Here is a 21033-nt window from a genome sequence, read left to right on the forward strand (position 1 = left end):
TACTCTAGAGTAATTGAGCGCGCTATAAAACTTTTTATAACATAATATAACATGTCATTGAGCGGAACCTTATATAACATTATAATCTAACTCCTCAGTCTGAAAGAGGATAGCAATCTCATACATTCTCTGAAGAACTCTGGTGGCATGTTACACAGTATAGGTGCTTTACTAATCACAATATGTGAGGTATCACTAGCTCCACAAAACATGTTTTTCATTATCACCAATCATTTGAGCTTCAGAATCATTAAAAATTGTATTTATTTATTTCTTTGTTTCATTATTTTATTTTTAAATTGTAATATATTTTTCAATTGCTTGTGTAACCTAGAAATGTATCATTTCAAAACAAAATAAAATCAAAACATTGTTAAAACGTTGCTTTAAGTTTTTATAGCTTGTCTTTTGGTACCTCTGAATATTACTCGTTGTATGGCTGTACCTGAACAGTCATTAAACATTTCCTAAGCATAAAAATGGTAATCTTGTGAATAGTAAAACTAGCTTTACTAAAGTTGTTATTTTAATTATTTTTCCTCGTAGGATCCTGAAGCAGAACAAGATGAAAATGAAGAAAAAATCGTGAATTTGGAGCTTGTTTTTGGTTATCACTTCAAACAAGGAACTAGCCCTGAGGTAAAAAAAAAACAAAGGGGGAAGAGTAACAAATGTTAATTTGGGCGTTTTTTGTACCTACTTAATATAAATTGATCGTTCTGGTCATAGCCAAATGATCATATGTAAACAGTAAACAGTTTTTTGCATCATCCTGGTGTTTGAGCCCTTTCGTAGCATGGCAAAAACTGGCTAGGGAGTAAAGAGGCCAGCCGGATGCATAGCCAACTTTTAAAGGACGTTCTAAACTTGGCCACAAGCAACAATAGAGCGGGATGCAATCCTGCAGCCAATGCACAAAACAAAGAACAGGTATAAACGAACATTTAAAGAAATTCAGGCAAAAAGAAATGGAAGCTTTGATTGAATTAGAGATTAAAACAAGCTATCCATAATAGTAGCAACACTAATTTCACACAATGGTTTAAGCATGGAACTATTAAACAGGTCGACAACGTTTCGAACCCTTGCAGAAAAAAAGTGGGATCATCATCAAGACTAATAGAATGATTGCCTGCGTATAAGACAGTGCCTTCAGGTGGTTTGTTGCTCACGTATTCCCATATGGTGATGGAAGAAACGGTGAGTCTTATCTCGGCGGGCTGCCGGGATACAGAAAGCCAAGGCAGTGTTAAATTGCTGCCGTCGGTCAAGGGGTTGATATTAGGCTTGCGGCAAGTACGATAACCACAGTTGTGCCGATAAAGCTGCCCGTTATCATAGATATGGCGGAGGTTCTGATTGCGACTGGTAATTAGCTTGATGCATGTGCCCCATTGTTCCTATAGAGGAATTGCAAAGTTAGTGCTTTTACGGTCTGGATTGATGATACAACTACCAGCATGGCCAATGGATATCAATTCTTTAAAATATAGATAGTGTGGGCTTTGGCTCCAACCTGAAGAGTTTTTATGTTCTCACCTCATGCTAGTGGCTGTTCGGTGCATCATTCCACCTTCTTAGAACTGCTCTCATTGGAATACATGTGGTACTATTATACATCTAAAAAGTACAGCCAATAATAACACTGCTTCTCACATTCAGTTGTATATATGTTGTATGCATTCTTCACAGAAAGCAATTCGTTTTGCAAATGTGTGCCCCGCCATTGGCAAAACCTAAAGTTTGGCTTTAACATGTTAAATAGCATTCGTGCTTGCAGCACATGCAAATAACATTTCTGAATGAATGAATGAATGAAATAGGTTTTATAAAGCGCTTTACTACCCTGAGGCCTCGTAGCGCTAGGACCAGGCAGAGCAAGGACATGGTAAGTTAGTGAGTGTTAGTGAAGAGATAAGTTTTAAGAAGTCGGCGGAAGGTCAGTAGGTTGGGTCCCTGCGAAGAGTAGGGGGCAGGGAATGCCAGAAAATGGAGGCATTTCGAGAGAAGGAACGTGGATCTGGATCTGTGTATTTTCCTCGTAGTAGCGAGGAAGGCGGTGTTGGAATGAAGACTCCTGGACGGTTGGTAGGGGGTAACCAGAGGATAGGTAATGGCAGGTCCAGTTTTCCAGATAGCTCAGTGGGCCAGGCACATGGCCTTGAAACGTATTCTGGACTTAATTAGGAACCAATGAAGCTTCCTCAGAGCAGGTCTCGCTGATTGTCTTCGGGGGATCTGAAGGAGTAGGCGGGCCGCACAGTTCTGGATTACTTGCAGTATTTGGGTGGTGGCCTGCGGGGCGCCCAGATACAATGCGTTCTCATAATCTAAGCGGGACAGGATAAGGGCTTGCACCATAATCCTTCGTGCTTGCTAGGGAAGTAGGGGGAGGATTTTCCTTAACATCCTCATCAGACCAAAGCAGACAGCAGAGAGCCTGGTCGGTTGATAATTAAAATAAAGGGCAGGTATCGTACCGAGACAGGGTGGCCAGGAGAGGGTGAAGGTGACTTGCCCAGAAACAATAATTCTGTCTTGTCTCCATTCAGCTTAAGGTGAGATAGCCAACAGTGCCATATAGGTATTAAAGAGCGTGGGGCTCAGGGAGAAACCCTGAGGAACCCCACAGCTAAGAGGCCAGCGATTAGTAGTAGCAATACCCTCAGAGACCTGGAAAAATCGGTCCTTTAAAAAGGACTGAAACCAGGTAATGGCCAGACCTGTCACTCCCAGATTTTGTAATCGCTCAAGCAGGATGTTGTGGTTCCCAGTGTCGAAGGCGGCACTGAGGTCTAGCAAAATGATTGTAGCTGCACCGCCCTGGTCTAAGAGTCTCCTGGCTTCTCTGTCAGTGCCACAAGAGCTGCCTCTGTCCCTAACTTGGGACGGAATCCTGTCTAGGAGTCGTGGAGTAAGTTATTGGACTCTAAGGAGTGGGCTAGGATGGAATTTATGTATCTCTCAGTCAGCTTGCTAAGCCAGGGAAGAAGGGAGATGGGACGATAATTGGCCATGTTAGAGATGTCTAAATTAGTTTTCTTTAGCAAGGATCTGACTTGAGCACATTTCTGTGCCAAGGGCACCTTTCCTGAAGAAATGGGGGCATTAATAGCATTCAGGATTACCGGGTGGATAACATCAGTAATGAGAGTGAGGTGTTGCTGCGAAGCAGGGTCTGTGGGTGAGCCTGAGGTTAACCTGGCAATAAGTGTGTTCAACAAACTCTCCTCTAGCAGAGGAAACTTAGCAAGAGCGCACTGTGGGTCAGGATGGAAACTATCGATGCGCAAGGTAATAAATTCACTCTAGCAAGGTAGAAAGGATTGGGATATCGGCTGAATTTTTTGATGGAAGTATTCCACCTGACTGTTGCAGCGAGCTTGTGCATCCTCAAGGTTGGGGGATTTTTGCGGTGTGGTAATGAGAGATTTAGCAATGCGGAATATCTCCTTGGGTGAATTTTCAGCTGCACTAATCCTGTATGCAAAAAATGAGGATTGCGCGATTTTGATTTCGGCCTTGTAGTTCCTAATTGCTTCTTTATACACGTTGTTCCTATTGTCTGCTAAGTTCTGTCTCCAGTTTCCTACACTTTTGTTTAAGTTCTCTTAATTTGGGAGAGAACCAGGGTGCCAGTTTTTGTTTGGAATTCTTGTAGAAAAGTCTCTTAGGGAGTAGTGAGTCAAGTGACTTTTATATCCAGAGATTAAAGTTGCTATTAGCCTTCTCTGGGTCCGGATCCAAGATGGGGGTAGAGGCGGCTAATAATGTATACCACTGAATAACGGAGAGGTTTGACCATTTCCTTTCCAGCAGTGGAGCAGCGCTCTGCGCAGCAGAGGGAACTGGGGATTCCCATACCATGGGGACTAATAAGTTATCAGTCCATGGGAGAGGAATGGGGATGTCAACTAGAAGATTCTGATCATTACTGAACACAGAGTCAAGAAGATTCCCCTTGATGTGCGTGGGGGCAAAGCCCTTCTACACAATTTGGAGCGCTGAGAGACTGCTTAGTAGTTGACTGACTGTCTTTGTGTTAATGAATTAAAACTGGACCTGTACGCTTGCTCAATCCTTGTTGAAATATTGTGCTTACATTAAGGAAACATCTCTAAGTCGCATGTTTTCTTCAAGTATTTTGTGAAATAACAAGCCTCAAAATAGCGGTGGAGAGTGGCTGCAGGCTTAAAATAATTGAACAGAGCTCCAGTAGTTCACCAACCGAGGAAGGTCAAAAGCTTCCTTAAAGCAATCTTGGCTCACCTTAGGGTACTGCAGAAAAAGTGCATTTCCTAACTCTGCTACAGGCAATGAAAAAGCTTACAGTCCACTCTAAAGTTAATTTAAGAATAATAAAGAACTATTAATTAGAGACAATTAAAAGTTCAATTATAAAATATGTAGAAACAAAAATAAAAATAGTTTAAACAAATTTTGGAATAAATTATATGGGTAACTCACATAACGTAAATCGGTGGTGTCTCATATCCTGCCTATGTGCTAATGTCACTCATATCTTAACCAGCTCCTGGCTGTTCAGCCAGTGTGAGTGTTCTGAGTGGAATGTTGTTGTGATGGAGATGCATGGAATGTTTAGGTGCCAGTTGCAAATGGGCTAAGCAGCAGGCAGGCGTCTCCTGGTGAGGCTGATGTACATGATTATAATCCTGCAACTATGACCAATAAAGAAAATACAAAGATACAACTCGGCTACATCTGGTACATCACAACATAATTTTGGTGACAATCGGGAGACAGACCTATGCATACTACTGGATTTACAGAAGATATCAATGGAATTGACATAGAAAAACTAAGGAAACCTACAGAGACTAAGAAACAAGTCTCAAGACTAAAGCACCAGGCCTGCCAGCCCCACCAGTGTCCTTAATCAGCGAACAGCCTCGGCCTCGATATGCTTCATTGGTCTACTATATTTGAATTTAATGCAACTGGATAACTGGTGCGAGCCTAAGCACTTCTTCATCTTATCTAGGAACAATCAATCGTTCAATCAGGGGTTTATGTAGCGCGCTACTCACCCTTGAGTGTCTCAAGGCGCTGGGGGGTGGAAATAAGACTGCTCCGGATCATTCGAAGAGCCAGGTCTTGAGGTCCTTCCTGAACGTCTGCAGGTTTGGGGAGCGTCTGATGTTCACTGGAAGCTCGTACCAGGTCTTTGCTGCGATGTATGAGAAGGCTCTTTCTCCTGTCTTGCCTCTGCGTATGCCGGGGACTTCTGCCAGGGCGAGTTCGGCGGAGCGGATGTTTCTCTTGGGCGCGTGGAAGGAGACTCTCTCATTGAGTTATTTGGGTCCGATGTTGTTAAGGGCTTTGTAGGCGTGAGAGAGGAGTTTGAAAGTGACTCTTTTCTTGACGGGGAGCCAGTGAAGGCAACGTAGGTGTTGGGTCATGTGCTTGTGTTGTGGAGTTCCGAGTATGAGCCTGGCTGTGGTGTTCTGGATGGTTTGGAGTCTGTGTAGGAGAGTCTTGTTGATTCCGGCGTAGAGGGCGTTGCCATAGTCAAGTCTGCTGGTTATGAGTGTGAGGCTGACTGTCTTTCTGCAGTCAGAGGGGATCCATTTGAAGGTCTTACGGAGGATCCGAAGGCAGTTGTAGCTGGTGGAGGCGACGGTGTTGACCTGGCGGTTCATGCAGAGGGAGAAGTCGAGGATGATCCTGAGGTTCCGGGTGTGGTTGGTGGAGGTGGGTGGGGTCCTAAGGGTGGACGGCAACCAGGTGTTGTCCCAGGCGGTGGAGCAGGGTCCGAGGATGAGGACCTCGGTCTTCTCCGAGTTGAGTTTCAGACAGTTGTCCCTCATTCAGGCTGCTACATTCCTCATTCCTTCCTGGACGCAGCCCCTGGTGTCATCTGACTTGTTTGTGAGGGAAAGGATGAGCTGAGTGTTGTTGGCGTAGGATATGATGCTGAGTCCATGGTGTCTGACGATGGCGGCCATGTGGATGTTGAAGAGCGTAGGGTTGAGAGATGATCCCTGTGGGACTCCGCAGTTGATGTTGGTGGGTTCCGAGAGGAACGGAGGGAGTGTGATCCTCTGCGTTCGGCCAGTGAGGAAGGATTGGATCCAGTCGACAGCCGTTCCTTGTATCCCTGCGTTGTGAAGTCTGGCTGTGAGAGTGTGGTGTGAGACGGTGTTGAAGGCCGCGGAGAGGTCTATCAGGATGTGGGCAGCCGTGTGACCCTGGTCCAGGTGTCATCCGTGGCGGCTAGGAGGGCGGTCTCAGTGCTGTGGCTCCAGCGGAATCGACGAAGGTGGTAAGCTGGGTGTTTACGAGTCTCTCTGTGAGTTTGGCTGCGAAGGGGAGGAGAGAGATGGGCCGGTAGTTTTTCAGGTCCTTGAGGTCTGCCGTCCATATGGAATTTGGCTCCATGGTACAGTCAACAGGAACGGGTGGAATTTTAAAGGAATAGTCACCATTGCAGCTCTTGCCTGCAGTGCTGAGTCACTTGACAATTGTGAAATTTTAGAGTAAAAAAGTTCTACAACTAAGTCATCTTACAAGTTGTTCTGTCATCGTTGCTTATGCTTAGCATGGTAATCTCTGCAGACTGTGCCATCGCTTTTTCCTGCCATTATGTAGTTTTGTTTGCTTGGCTGTAATTTGAACATTTGACAAAAGTTGAACCGCTGCTGTGCGGTTTGAACAAGAAGGTACGAGCCCTTTAAAGCATGTGCAGACTTACCTTCTCCATCGAGTCGTGCGGAGACACTACACAACTTATTTGTTGCTATGCAGCTCTGCGAGCTGCTGAGATACACTTTGCTGGTTTGAGGCGCCAGGAGTAGGCCTGGGCGGTGACCTTCTCTTTGTTCGCCGAGTTTGCGGAGTTTTCTGCTCTCCGCTGAGCTTGCAGAGTGCAGAAAACTCCGCTTCGCGATGTGCAGCAGAGTTTTTACCCCGCTCATTATTACGAATGGTAAGTTCGCGGGCGCGAGCGGCTGCTCAGGTATAATTTCTACCCGAGCAGCAGGAATACTAGCAAAAACTGCAGTTCGCACTGCACTCTTCCACTCGCGGAACTTCGCAGAGTTTTTTGTAATTTCGTGGAGCTCTGCTTAGCAAAACTCCGCGAACAACGCCCAGGCCCGGCCAGGAGCTTCCCGGCGCATGTCTTCTTTATGCGATGCCATCTTTGTAGTGTGTATTACGGCCATGTCCTCCGCTTCGCTTGATTCCAGTTTGGTCAAAATTCAGTCGAACACTTGATGGTCCCCGTCCTTCAAACAAGCTCTGGCTCCACAGCTCAAGGGGTCATCCTCCATACAGCTCTCAGGAGGAAATTTTAAGTCAAGAGTCCTGGGGAAATGCCTTTTCAAGTTATTTCTTCATTGAAATGGTAACAGGATGGAGCTTTATTAGTGCTACTTCTAAAAAGGCGGTGAGGGTGTTTTCATAGTAGTGACTCTCAACAACACAGAGGGGTTTTTGTACATTAAGTGTACGGTTCCTGCTCAATATCTCTCAATGCTATTCGTGGCTACATCATAGTAATGCCTGTGCTGTTTTGAATGGATTCTCTCCACTCTAAGCATTGTTTATTTGCTCAACTGGGTGGTTAATGAGGGATGTTTTTATATCTGCTATGCGGTGTTATGCAAACGCTTTAGGTTACGGTGAGATGTTTTGTGTCAAGGTACTGCATATGCAGTTGTTCTTGCTGTGGTAAATGGTTTGCACACTGTGGGCATTTTGAATGTCTTTTTTTGTTCCTTATGTACATTTATGGGGTCCCTGCTGGGATGTCATCATCCCTTACTGAAGCGTCCAGTTCTAGTGATGCAATTTGTTTTTATACTATGTTGGGTACACTACTATGGGATTTTGAAATTTTACACAGTATTCATTCCATGTCTCTACGTTGAATTTTACATATGCCTTACACATGGGATTGTTTTGAGGATTGTTTTGGCTCCAGTTTTACTTTCACAGTAGATTGTCATGTTTACAATTTACATTGCATCTTAGATTATTCTTCTACATTGAATGTTACTTCCCTTACAGGAGGGCCTTATTATTGTTTTTATGGGTGGCTGACACTCATTCCTGTGGTTTGTAGTATCACACTCTTTGGAGGCATTGTTTCAGGTGGTTTGTTGACATGCATTTGGTCTTATGTTTCACACCCTTAGATGGGGAACGGGCATGGGTACTAGTCCCATTTCTATGTACTATTTCACATTACATCTATGGGCGTCATTCCCGTTTACACAGTCTACATTAAAAACCCTTACACAGACGGCAGCAACCAAGATGGCCGCCTAAGCGCTCGGCTCCGCCGCTCGCCCTCGCCTTCCCTATCATCCTGACGCCCATCCTGCGTTTCAACCGCATCCCCGTGCAGCTGAGATGGTGCGGTGCCTGGCCATGTAACTCCGGGCTGGCGGCCGCCCCGGATGGCTGAGAAACATCGTCGTAAAGATCGCGGCCTGAACCGGTCACAAGCCGGGACCCCGAGTGTTGGCGCAGCCGGCGCGGAGGTGATCAACAGCGGCCCTGGCCGGACAACAGGGACCGGTGAACCTGGACGGAAATTACAGCTCCCCGATTTGAAGGGCGGACATAGGCTGTGCGCAGTGCAACAACCCGGATCCTTGCCTCATTCATTTGGCTGACCCCCTCAGTAGTGACTGTCCCGGAGATCGGAGATCGGAGATAAGCCCTCCGCCTGTGACGGACATTCTTTGCCGGTTGTCCGCGGGTGACCTGGACCTCGAGTGATCGCTCGTCAGCTATACCAGGCGTTTCGATGTGTTCCTTCTCCTGGATGGGTGGGCGCTAACGCACGATTGAAAGCTATTTTTGGTGTGCTCCGCCGTAACCCACTCGTACGCCACAAACACACAAATTTCTCTCGTCTACCTGATCCGACTTCCTCGCTGTCCGAGGGGTCCTCAGAGACAACGGGCTCGGCATATACCGGCAGCGCAGCAATGGAGCTCACGCTGGGAGATGTCCTTTTGGCTATCCAAGACTTTCGCTTCTCCCTGACCCACCGAGGACTGACTGTCCACGACTCACTGGCGGCCATTGCTCCTGGAATGAGACCTGGAGGAGCAGATGAAGATACTCTCGACCTGGCACATGACTATGCCCACTCCTTTGATACCGGAGACTTTCAGGGACACACAGTTTTGGATGGGGTGCCTACTGAATTTATCGGCCCGGTATGTGCGATTGCTGCTCCCTATATTCGCACGTCTAGTGTGCCACTCATCACACTACAACGCCATGTATTTCCTATGCCGGAAAGCGTACCCTGGAATAGAGGTGACGATACTGTGTTGCTTCCTTTGCTGAGCGCCTGGATGGCTCTCACAAGGCAGAATTGCTCACTAGGCTCATCTGCTTCTGGAACTATTGGGTCAGGGAGTTTGTTTACTTCTGTTCGAACTGGCCAGGGATGAGCGCTGACTGATTCCTGTACTGTGTGAAGGGTCTCGGTGGAGATGCAGGACTTGGCCACTGTGACTTTGGGGGGGGTTGAAATGGATATACTATGATGCCTGCTTCCCATCCTGATGGGCTTACACTTACTTTTATGACGCGATGGAGCGGGTGGGATTTGGGGCCGGCGCGAAGGCCCTCCTCCTTTTCCCATATTCGGGGTCTTTGCTGGGGCGACAGGCATGCCTATGGGGGGGGGGTAGGCCGTAGCCTTCCGCTGGTATGCAGGGTGGGGGGTTGGGGCTTGATTTTCGTTTCTTTTTGTTTCTATGGCCTTTTTCTTGTTCTTTCTTTTGTATCTCTTTCTTTCTTTCTTATATATCTTGGGTCAGACGGGGGGTCAGGGTTTGGTTCTTTCTGGGACGATTTTTGCGCTTTGTGTTCATGTTTTTTTCGCATTGTTTATTGATTCTATGGCTAAGATATAGATTTTAATACATAGTCACTGAATGATTACATATCCTGCTTTTCCTTCCCACCTATACTTCAGTTTGAGGGCGAATATCATGTTTACGAATTGTTCCACGTAACACTTGCGTTTTTGTATGTCGTTGGATCCTTTCATTAATGCTATAGAATGAACCCTCATACATCCTGTTATACCATGGACAAGCTAGAGTGCAACTCCTGAGGTGATATATTGATTGGGCGGGCGCTAACTGGGGCGAAATGCACTTCCGCGCTTGTGTATCCTGCTTGCAATGACTTACGCCAGTATTATGATAATGCTGTTCCACTTGTGGATATCCTGCTATGTGGCTCGCCCTCTCAGCTACCTGGTCTGACTTTAGGACAATTCGCCAAAATTACAAAATGAAACCCTCTTTATCCTTTTCCTGCAGTTCCTTGCCAGTAAACCGTAGTGTTGTTATTCCTGTCTTTTACCGCAGCGCAAGGTGGCTTGGAATGTTTTACAGTGTCATAGCGGCCGGCCCGCAGTGGTTGTAGGCAGACGCTGTGTACTATGTTTACGATAAATAAAGGTTTTCAAAAAAAAAAAAAAAAAACCCTTACACAGGGTATGGTGTTATGGGTTATAGTCCCATTTACACCATTTTCAGACCCTTACGTGAGGGGTAGTCGGATGTGTGTCAGTCCCATTTACACCTTTTACATAAAAACTCTTACACAAGAGACGTATTTAGGGATCACAGTCCCATTTTCACTAGATATTAACCCTTTCGTTAGGGGTGGCTAGATGGGTGTCAGTCCCATTTACACAGCGGTTATTTCTAATCCTTACATGAGGAATCCTGTCTACACTTTTTGTTCCCTTCTAGTAAGGATCAAATTCTTGGAGAGCTTGTCACCCATTGCCACACTTTGCAGATTTTTTAAATATGTTTTTATAAACTCTCAAGATGTTCTATTTTACTTTGCATCCCTGAGTTTTTAACTATTTTCTACATTTGTACATTTGTGTGCATAGTTGTTCACTCTTAGCATTGTTTATTTTAGTTTCCATTTAAAAGGGGGAAGATATTTTATATCCTGCCTATGTACTAATGTTACTCATATCTTAACCATCTCCTAGCTGCTCAGCCAGTGTGAGTGTTCTGAGTGGAATGTTGGTGTGATGGAGATGCATGGAATGTTTGGGTGCCTGTGTGGTGAGGTGTGACAGCTGAAGATGGGCTGAGCAGCGGGCAGGCTGCTCCTGGTGGGGCTGATGTACATGATTACCACCCTGCAACTAAGACCGATAAAGAAACTACAAAGATACAACTCGGCTCCGTCTGGTACATCACCACACAAAGGATGTTAAAAAGTTAAATAATTCTTCTTAGAGGGAACTTTTCAGCAGGATGGGAACTTTGGGTAGATCAAGCTGTACACAAAAAGCTCTTCCTGTGAATAGCGGTTTGACATTCTAAGTTAGAAAAGTCTTGGAACTCGTTTCACTCCTTCCGAAGTTGGCTATTGGGAACATCTGAGGCAGGTTTAACATCCTCCTTGAATCAGCAAAAGGAGAGCCGTGTTGTATGGGAAGGAAGTCCATGTAGCCGTAGAGTAGATATATGAAGAAGGTTTATTATGACTTAGTTACAAGTTTTTAAGATGGCAAGTTTCAGCTAAATAGCTAGCAGATAGCGGAAAGCCCCGTCAGGACCAGCCTCCTTGCTGCTCAGCCCACACACTCCAACTTACACTCTACACCTCATTAGACACTCAAGGATTCCATTACATCACCAAGCACTCCAGCACTCATCCTGGCTGAGCAGCAGCGAAGGTGTTACTAAGGAAGGTGTGCATAGCAACGACTAGAGTCACAACAAGCCCTTTGCAAAATATGAATCAGCTGATTAAAAAAACACAGGCGGTAGAAAGCACCTCTAGAGGCTGATAAAAGTACCCACATGATACGAGCAGTGGGTTTGCCTCATGGGTTCTTGAAGTAGGGGTTTGTCGGGGCACAAAACTCTTCTGCAGGTGCTGTTCATTGTCAAGGACTAATGACAGTTCCATAGCCTTGTAGACTTTGGACAGCGGCTCACATTGAAGTGTCTTTCCGGCAATGAAAATGCTCCACAAAGGACCAGGGAATGCTGGAGGCTTAGGATTATGCTAGGGCATCCCATGCTGCAAACAAAAAGGCAGAGAGTGACTGCAATCTGGTCTTGGGAACTAATGAGTGAATGTGCTCTCTGAGTTCTGGCAACAGTCTTCAACCCAGCAGTGATCAGGCAGTGAGAATAGCAATGACTCCACTTAGCAAGAAGACCGCCTACTTCCACATATAAGAAAAGGCAGTAAAGCACAGGCTTGGCTATTTTTTGGATATGTGTTTCTCTCGGTTGGTGGGAGCTTAAATTTCAGTTGTTTTCTAGTTTCTTATGTCACAGTGGTTGATGCCAACCACCAGTTTTCAACAATGTAACATGGCAAAGTCTTATTACATCAGGCATGTGGCAGCCATGTTTTCATGTCACGTTTTCTCTAGATTCTAATTATTATTATTATTATTAGGGAGGCTTATAAAGCGCTTGGTTACGCTAGGAAGCGTGACCCCGCGCTACAACTGAAAAGCTCAGAGCAGTAGTGAGGAGTGAGCCAGATTATCTTGAAAATAGGTGTGTTTTTAAGTTCTTCCGGAAGCTGGATTCCGATGGGTCTAGGCGGAGATTAGGAGGCAGGGCGTTCCAGCGCTTCGCTGCCAAATGGCGAAAAGAGCATCCACCCATGCGGGCCCTTCTGACCCTAGGGACCACAAGTATATCTCTGTGTGAAGAGCGCAGAGCGCGTGATGTTACATACTTGGTAACTAGGTTCTGAAGTGGTGTAGGCGCTTTCCTAGCAAGAATACGGTGACAGGTACAGAGGGCTTTAAATTCCACTCTGCTTCTCACTGGCAACCAGTGGAGAGTCTGAAGGGCAGCTTTAGAATCTGATCTTTTTGGGGTTTTTAGGATGAGGCGGGCTGCCGCATTCTGTAATACCTGGAGGCGGTTTATTGACTTGCAGGTGGCTCCCAAGTACAATAGGTTGCCATAGTCTAGGCGCGATGTCACGAGGGCATGTACCAGCGTTCTCCGGGCGGACATAGGAAGGAGAGCAAGGACCTTCCGTAGGATTTTTAAAACGCTGAAACAGACACCCGCCACTCGGTCTATTTGGGGTCCAAAAGACAGGTCAGCATCGAGCCATACACCAAGGTTTTTGACTTACTGACGGGGCATAGGTGCCTCACCTAGGCATGGAGGCCACCATGCCGACGTCCAAACAGATGGACTCCCCCCCACCACGAGCACCTCGGTCTTGTTGCCGTTTAATTTAAGGCAGTTGGTGGACATCCAGGTTGCAAGATCTTGCATGCAAGCCCTGAAACTGTCCATAGCAAGACCGGGTGCACGTGAGAGGGAGATAACCAACTGCGTGTCATCGGCGTATGACACGATGTTCAATCCATGACTCACGGCAATCGAAGCCACTGGAGAGACATAAAGATTAAACAAAGTTGGGCTCAGGGACGATCCCTCGGGAACGCCCTGTCCCAATCCTATGTCTCTAGAGTAGTGATCACCCTCGCGGACTTGGAAGCTTCTCCCAGTCAGGAAGGATTGGATCCATTGGAGTGCAGCTTCAGATATTCCTCCGTTATTCAGACACTGTAGCAAGTTGGCGTGAGCTACAGTGTCGAATGCTGCACTCAGGTCCAATAGGATGAGGGCCATGGTGTGACCCTCATCCGCCCCCTGACGTAGGGTCTCCACCGCTGTTAGGAGTGCAGACTCTGTAGAATGACGGGGACGGAAGCCGAATTGAGTATCGTGTAATAAGGCAGCTTTTTCCACGAAGTCCATCAATTGCAGATTGACCGTTTTTTCGGCTACTTTGGCCAGGTATGGTAGGAGTGAGATTGGACGGAGGTTCTCTAGTTTCTCAAAACTGATGGTTGGTTTCTTCCTTAGAGGTAGTACCACCGCCTTTTTAAAACTCTAACTAAATTCCCATGGTTTATCTCCTTGTATTAGCCCTTTTATTTTGCGATCAATTAAGAAGATTCAACCTTTTCTCTCTTGTGAAGCTATGAAGACTATTACAGTAGCTGTTATCAGTGAAAAGATGAACTATGCAAATAGAATATATATTTTGGCCTACCTGATTATGATTGAAAAAACCTTCAACTGATCCAGAACACCTCAGCCAGGCTTATTTTCAGAAATCCTATAGAAAACACAGATTACACATTACTTAAAGAACCTTCATTGGCTGCCAATCAGACAGTGTATTACATTCAAAATATGTTCCCTACCTACAGGGATTGGCCCCAGACCGTTTTCTTTGATATATTACAGGGAGATCTCTCCGATCAGTTACTGCTAACCTTTTGGTGGTGCCTAGATTTTAAAAATTAAGGACTCGAGGGTGTCGATTTTCAACATTGGCTCCAAGGGAATGGAGTACTCTTTCAGCTTAGATCTACTCAATCACATAACTGGCGCCATTTGGGAAACTATTAAAGACCTGTTTTTTTTAAGCAGCCTTTTGATACTTACGTATAATCTTACGACTTCTGTGCTACTGTTATTGATGTGATAGCGACATGACACCCTGCGCATAATAAATGCCCTCTAGCATAACATAACATGACATAACTTTCCATATAAAATTCCAAAACAAATCCCTTTCTAGTTATAGTGTATTTATAGAATTAGTCAGTCAAGATAGCTTTATTTCGATGATACATATCTTAAAAGCTGAAAATTCCAGAGTAAAAAGTTATACAAATGAGATAAAGTACATATTTACATTAAATAAAATGCCATAATCATTGACCTCGAAGATTCATTAAAAAGAGAAGAATAAATAGATAAAAATAGCTATTTCAGTATACGAACCGTACAAAATGTAAGATCAACAGACACATGATCACAGTGCAGATTAAGAGTTGACATTCAAGTTTCTCAGTCTAATGCTCCAAGCCCATTTTAAGAATTTGGCCAGTCCGCAAGCATAAAGTTCCCGTGCGTCAGCTCTCAAGATACGCAAAGCATCATGATAGCTACGAGTGCCCAGTTGGTTACAGATTGGTTTTAGCCAGCATTCTCTCGGTACTCTGTAAGCTGTGCAAGCAAACATGATATGTGGGATTGACTCGAGAGTGGCCTCGCAACTTGGGCAGGAAGCAGGTGTCTGATAGGGGGGCCTCCATTTCCCAGTTTGTTCTCGTGTGGGAAGTGAGCCTACCCTAAACTCAAAATACAGGGCCCTATCGTATGGTTTTTGTATAATGTCTAGGTAGGGTTCTAGACAGGTGGAGTGTTTATGCTGCATAAACTCCTCTGTCAGTCTGCCTGTTTAGAGATTAAAGAGGCCATTCTTGCTAACCCACAACCAGTATGCCTTCTTGATTCCTGCCTTGGGTGGGGAGGTTCTATTTTCCCATGCCTCTCTGGGGTCAAGATCGAACAAGAGTTTTTAAACATATTTTAACCAACCAAAATGATTGAAAGCTATCTAAAAGGGTCTGCAGGCCCTTCGGGGTCTTTGAGATGAGGAGGGTGTTGTCAGCCAACAGGAGTGTAGGGATTATTTCGCCCGCCAGGGAGGGAGCATCAGATGGTGTTCTTTTTAGATGCTCAACCACCCCATTCACATACAAAGAGAATAGGGTGGGAGCTAATACACAGCCCTGGTGGACGCCCCTGTTCACTGGAATTTGAGAGGTTTACTGCCCCTGGGAACCCCATCTCTCTTGGGCGTAATTACCATCGTGGAGGCAGATTAGCATGTCTAGAATGTTCCTGGGGACCCCCTGCTCAGCCAGGACCCTCCACAGGCACTCTCGAGGGACCAGGTTAAAGGCAGTCTTTAAATCAATGAATGCAGGGTAAAGACTGCCTTTGCCTATCTGAACCACCTTCCAGTAAAGGAGGAGTAACCTGAATGCCTGTTCGATCGTCCCAGTGCCTGCCCTGAATCCGGCTTGGTAATCGGAGAGGACCTTGTGTTCGTCAGCCCATGTCAGAATCCTCTCCAGCACCACCCGGCCAACAACCTTTTGAACAGAGTCTATCAAGCTTATGGGATGGTAGTTAGCTGAGTCGTCCCTGGCCCCCTTTTTAAAAATAGGTACGACCTAAGCCCCCTTCCTGGAGTCAGGGATGGGGCAGCCGTTGTTAATGACGTTGATTAGAGGTGTAATAAGTTTTGTCCATTTTGCTAGTTCCGCTCGAAGGAGGTCTCCAGGGAGACCATCGGGCCCGCTTCCTTTGCTGGAACTATTCGTTGGATAGCAGTTTTCACCTGTTGCCAGTTCCGATTCCGAGAAGGGATCGCTATTAGAGGCCCCAGAGCCTATGCTGAGATTGATGGTTGGACCTTCCGAAGGGGTTTCCTCTGCCTCAGAATAAAGTTTCATAAAGTGGTCATACCAAGATTTACATGAAATGTTATTGGTGATTAACTCAGAGTCAGGCCGGGTCTTGCTCCTGACCAGGTTCCAAAAGTGGTTAGCGTCCCTTTCCATACTGGCTGCCTTTAAAGCTTGCCAGTGTTTTTCCTCCCACTCTTTCTTAGCTTTGGACACTATGAGCTTATATTCCCTTCTTGCTGTTCGGATCCTGAGTGATGACTTGCTTTTAACAACCATAATCAAGGCAGATTTTTTTTGTCTACAGATTTTCATATACCATATGTCGTTAGGCTTCCTGCGCGAGTTAGGGGCCCCACTGCCAGAGGTCGTATACAAGAAAGTTCCCAACGTACTAATAGTTTTGTCATAGATTAGGGGTATCTTCAAGGTACCATCTGGTTCAGCAAGAGCCTCTTGCATCTCGCTTGATGCATCTGCCAGAGTCTGTCTAATGCCATACAGTTTTGTTTCGTCTAAGGCAACTCTGTGCCATTTGAGGAATCTTCCACAATTCAAGGGGGTTACTTCCCTTGTGGACATGGGATCTCCTGTGTCCGTATTTCCGATGTTGGGAGGCCATGGAGTCTTTAAGGTTAGACATAGTAGGTTGAGATCACTATCAACAGTGAATGTTATCGCCATGTCTATTAGGTATCTCCATAGTTTGCAATCTAGCTAGATGGAATCGATTCGCGAGGAACAGCCCACCCTGTTATAAGTATGTGCCCCTGTTGAGTCTGAGAGGGACCTGCCATTGGTCGCTCTCAGCCCGTACTTTAAGGATAGGGAATTCAGCTCGATAGCTAGTTGGGTCCACTTTTTGACCGGTTGTATGCTCAGTGGTGGGATTCCTCATTTCGCATCGTCATCTTCGATGCCCAGCATGTCTTCGGCGGCAAGAGGCTCGAAGGTGCAATTAAAGTCTCCTGCTACCAGGAAATAGGAGTCAGGAGGACAGCTAAATAGTTCGGCTTCCAGAAATGTGACTATGGGCGATTGTGCTCCTCCTTTGGTTCCTCGGACATAAATATTGAAGATCTCTAGGGTTCTCCCTCCTTTATTTTCCCTGAGGGTTAGCCTTAAGGGGTCAGGAGAAGTACATTGGTTCTGGGTAATTGTACAGTCCAGAGAAATGCTAACCCATGTTTGCAATCCTCCAGAAGGGGGCCCCTTTCCAGATGATACTGCTCGAACACAGTAAGAAGTGAAGCCCACTTTGTCGAGGGGCACCATGCTCCATGTCTCTTGGAAGATGCAAATGGTGTGTCCCTCAACAAAAATTTTCAAATCTGGAAAAGAAAGCTTTTTGGAAAGGCCCACTATATTCCAGGAAAGGATCTTGAGGTTTGAGACACAGTCCCCAATGGACCCCGGTTATCTTGTTAACTGGGTCTGAATGTGGTGGGATATGGCTATATGGCTTGTAGGTGTTCGTAAATTGGGGGTTGTGTCCGCGTTCCTGGTAACATATGTGCTTTGTGATGTACGAAGTGAGCCTGATGAGGGTATAATTTCCTGGTCGTGTGAGCTAAGTGGGACAGCAGGAACGGTGCTCGCAGGAGCATGTTCGGGGTTTTGGAGATGCTCAATAGGATCTTGCACGTTTGTTGCCAGTCAGTCAATGTCATTTAATTGCGATCCCCTGGGTGGCATTCGCTCGAAAGCCCCATCCCTTGCTCTTGCGGTGGCAACTGTGGGGAAACGTCTAAACTGTATGCCCAAAGTACCAGGAGGGCAAGTCCTGTACTCTAGTGCTAGTAAGCCCTCAACCAGGTGGGGAGTGGCTAATGTAAGCTCGATTGTATCTAATGGCTAGTCGTGAAAAGAGTGCCTCCTAGCCTTGGCAATGTCTTCTCTTATTAGCGAGCGGCACCCTCTAACGTGTCGTATCCAATCTATGGCCTTATTTGTTAATGAGTCCCCCGGTTCGTAGCCCACATACTTGGGGACGTTCACCATGAAAACTGTGTGCTTCTCAGAGAAAGAAAAGCGTTCAGGAGCCTTTGAGCTGGGAGCTATAGCTGTGTGCAGAAGCGACTTGGCTGCAAAGGTATTGGGGTCCATGGAATCAATCTTGGCAGGGGCACTAATTAGACTTGGGATTTGTCTCGTGCGGTGAGCCTGCAAAGATGTCTTAGTGGGCACAAATGGTTGAATCTATGGAATAGTAAGTGTGGGTTGATTTATTGGGGGACCCATTCTCCCTGAAATCTTGGAGGTTTTTGGCAAGGATTTAGAAGGTTGGGAAGTGTCTGGTAATTTGCATGACGTATGGTACGAAGTTAGTCTTTTGACAGAGACTGTTAGGTCCTGGACTAGAGATTTTAAGTCTCTAACTTCAGCTCTTAAAGAATGTATAGTTGACGCTAGCTTCGAACTGTTTTTGGTGAGGACTACTCCGCCCTCCGTCTGTGTTTCAGTTAAAACATCCAACGGAGCCTGGGTAGTTAGGTCATCAGGACGGGCTAACTCATCGGCCAGGGCAGAGAAGCGATTGGAGCAGACTATGACGGTAGGCTCCAAGTGCCTCAGCCCAGAGTATGCCGATGATTGAGGGAGCTGGAGAGTAGCGATTTCTGGGCTAAGCCGCTCCAATGGCGCTTCTTCGTTACCAGTGGGGGGATTCAGGCAAGGCGATTTGTGGAACATCTTGGTTATGCGTAGTGACTGAGGACGTTTGCCAATTTCGGCAGTCTGGTTATTGGTAGAATCTAGGCTCGGGGAGGAATTGCAACTAATATGTTTTCACGTTCATCAACAAGTGTCTCAATCCGATTCATTACAGAGATATTACACATTTTCATATTACTTTTCCTTGCCTTCTTTACTTTCCTTGTCCTCTGGGCTGTGTTCAGTCCTGTAGACCCCCCCGCCCCTTCCATAACTTTCCTTTTGCCTATGAGAACAAGTCTGTACAGTAAAAGGGCCACTTTTGAGGTTTTTAGACTTGGGGGCAAATAAGGTACCTTCAGTGATGGTTTAAGATCGTTACAGTTCATTCTGCCAGGTAACCGACGGTTGATGTAGGTGGGGTGGCCCAGCCCTGCCTCTTCCTGTCTGTGACGGGCTAGGACGGGCCCGCCTTTGGCCCGGCGCGCGTCCCGCGAAGCGGGTGCTGCGAGCAGCTTTGTAGGCTCCTCCCAATTTTCTGACTTTTATGATCTTCATGAGGATCATCTGGAGTATTCCTTGAAAACTACAACAATCATAGTTTTCCATGGCTACTCACGTGCATAATTATAACTTTTCTGAATTTCCACCCAAAAACAAAGACAGTCTGTTACCAGCTATCTCTTCTAAAGAAAGTGAAACCATTTCTTGTACAAAGCAACTTCAGACCTGCTGTTGAAGCATTCTTGCATCCTATTTATATATATATATATATTTTTATTTTTTTATTTTTTTTATTTTAAAGGTTTTCTATAGTGCTATCGAGACCCCAGAGGTATCAGAGCGCTTTACATAGCAAGATAATATGAGGCAAGATAATATGAGGCAAACAAGGCATAAACGTAGATAAAAAGATAGTGAAACAACATGTAAAGTATACAAATCAAGAATAGAAATATAAGGTGCAAAAGCTATACAGTTCCATAAATTAGGAAGGTGATTTTCGGAAAAAGGACAAAAAGTTACAGAGCAAAATATAACATGGTGATTTGGAGAACAGGTTTAAGGTCACGGGTTATGACCCCCAATACTAATTTGGCCAAATATGCCATACAAGTAGATAAAAGAATAATGAAAACAAACTGCGAGAAAAACAAATCAAATAGATAAATAGGGGCAGGAAATGTACACATTAGGTAGTATGTAAGAGGAAGTTCAGTAAAAGGATGAAATATTACTGATATTAAGTAAAATGGTGAAATTGGAGATTAAGTGCAGGTCCCAGGTTATGATCCCCAGTAATGGTTGAGGAGGTGAATTTTTAGGTTGTTTTTGAAACTGAAATAGGAGGGATTACAGCGCAGGATGTTTGGGAGGGCATTCCAGATGATAGGGGCATTTCCAGAGAAGGAGCGTGATTTGTTAAGCTCACAAATCATCCCCAAGGAATCTCTCGGCGCCATAGCTTGAAGGACAGTTTGCAGTGCAATATCGGGCTTAAAGATTAAACCGCCGGATTTTCTGAAGTTTTTGAAGAGAATAAGATCAGGGCAAGAACATATGGACACAGGCAGCAGATTCCAGTGTTACAGAACTAGAAATGAGAAGGATCGGCCACCAAATCAAGTCGTATGGATACGTTTGGGGCACAGCAGTAATAGATCACTGGATCTAAGCTGGCGAACTGGGCTATATGACTGTAGTTTGTTTTTCAGATAACAAGGTCCCTTTCCATGCAAAGTTTTACAAACCAAACAAAGAAGTTTGAAGAGTGCACTCTTTTTTACAGGCAACCAGTGAAGGGAGAGCAGAAGGGGTACTGATGGGTATCATGGAGGAAGATTGTGGCTAAGGCGTGCTGCTGTATTCTGCACCACCTGAAGCCTGGAAAAGAGGCCTTCGTTCATACCGACCATTAGGGCGTTCCCATTGTCAAGGTGACTCACTATCAGAGCCTGGACTAGGGTCTTCCTGGCATGCACAGGGGTCTACTGAAAAACCTTCTTAAGCATGCACATCAGGCCAAAACAGGTTCCAGAAAAACTTTTCACATGCTCGCTCTTATAAAGATTATTATTTAATAGGACAGCTAG

At 45.6% G+C, this 21033-nt stretch overlaps 1 protein-coding gene across 2 annotated transcripts in view; it reads left to right on the forward strand.

The window, feature by feature from the left end:
* Positions 1-21033, forward strand: part of MAP3K20 (mitogen-activated protein kinase kinase kinase 20) — a 1049056-nt gene that overhangs the window by 938911 nt on the left and 89112 nt on the right. For both annotated transcript variants that reach the window (XM_086956144.1, XM_086956145.1), the window contains exon 16: positions 547-639. In XM_086956144.1, the coding sequence (XP_086812270.1) occupies positions 547-639 (93 nt within the window). The remainder of the gene's footprint in view (positions 1-546; positions 640-21033) is intronic.

Source organism: Lissotriton vulgaris, chromosome 2_1 (assembly GCF_964263255.1).
Source record: "Lissotriton vulgaris chromosome 2_1, aLisVul1.2, whole genome shotgun sequence".
NCBI classification, from domain to species: domain Eukaryota; kingdom Metazoa; phylum Chordata; class Amphibia; order Caudata; family Salamandridae; genus Lissotriton; species Lissotriton vulgaris.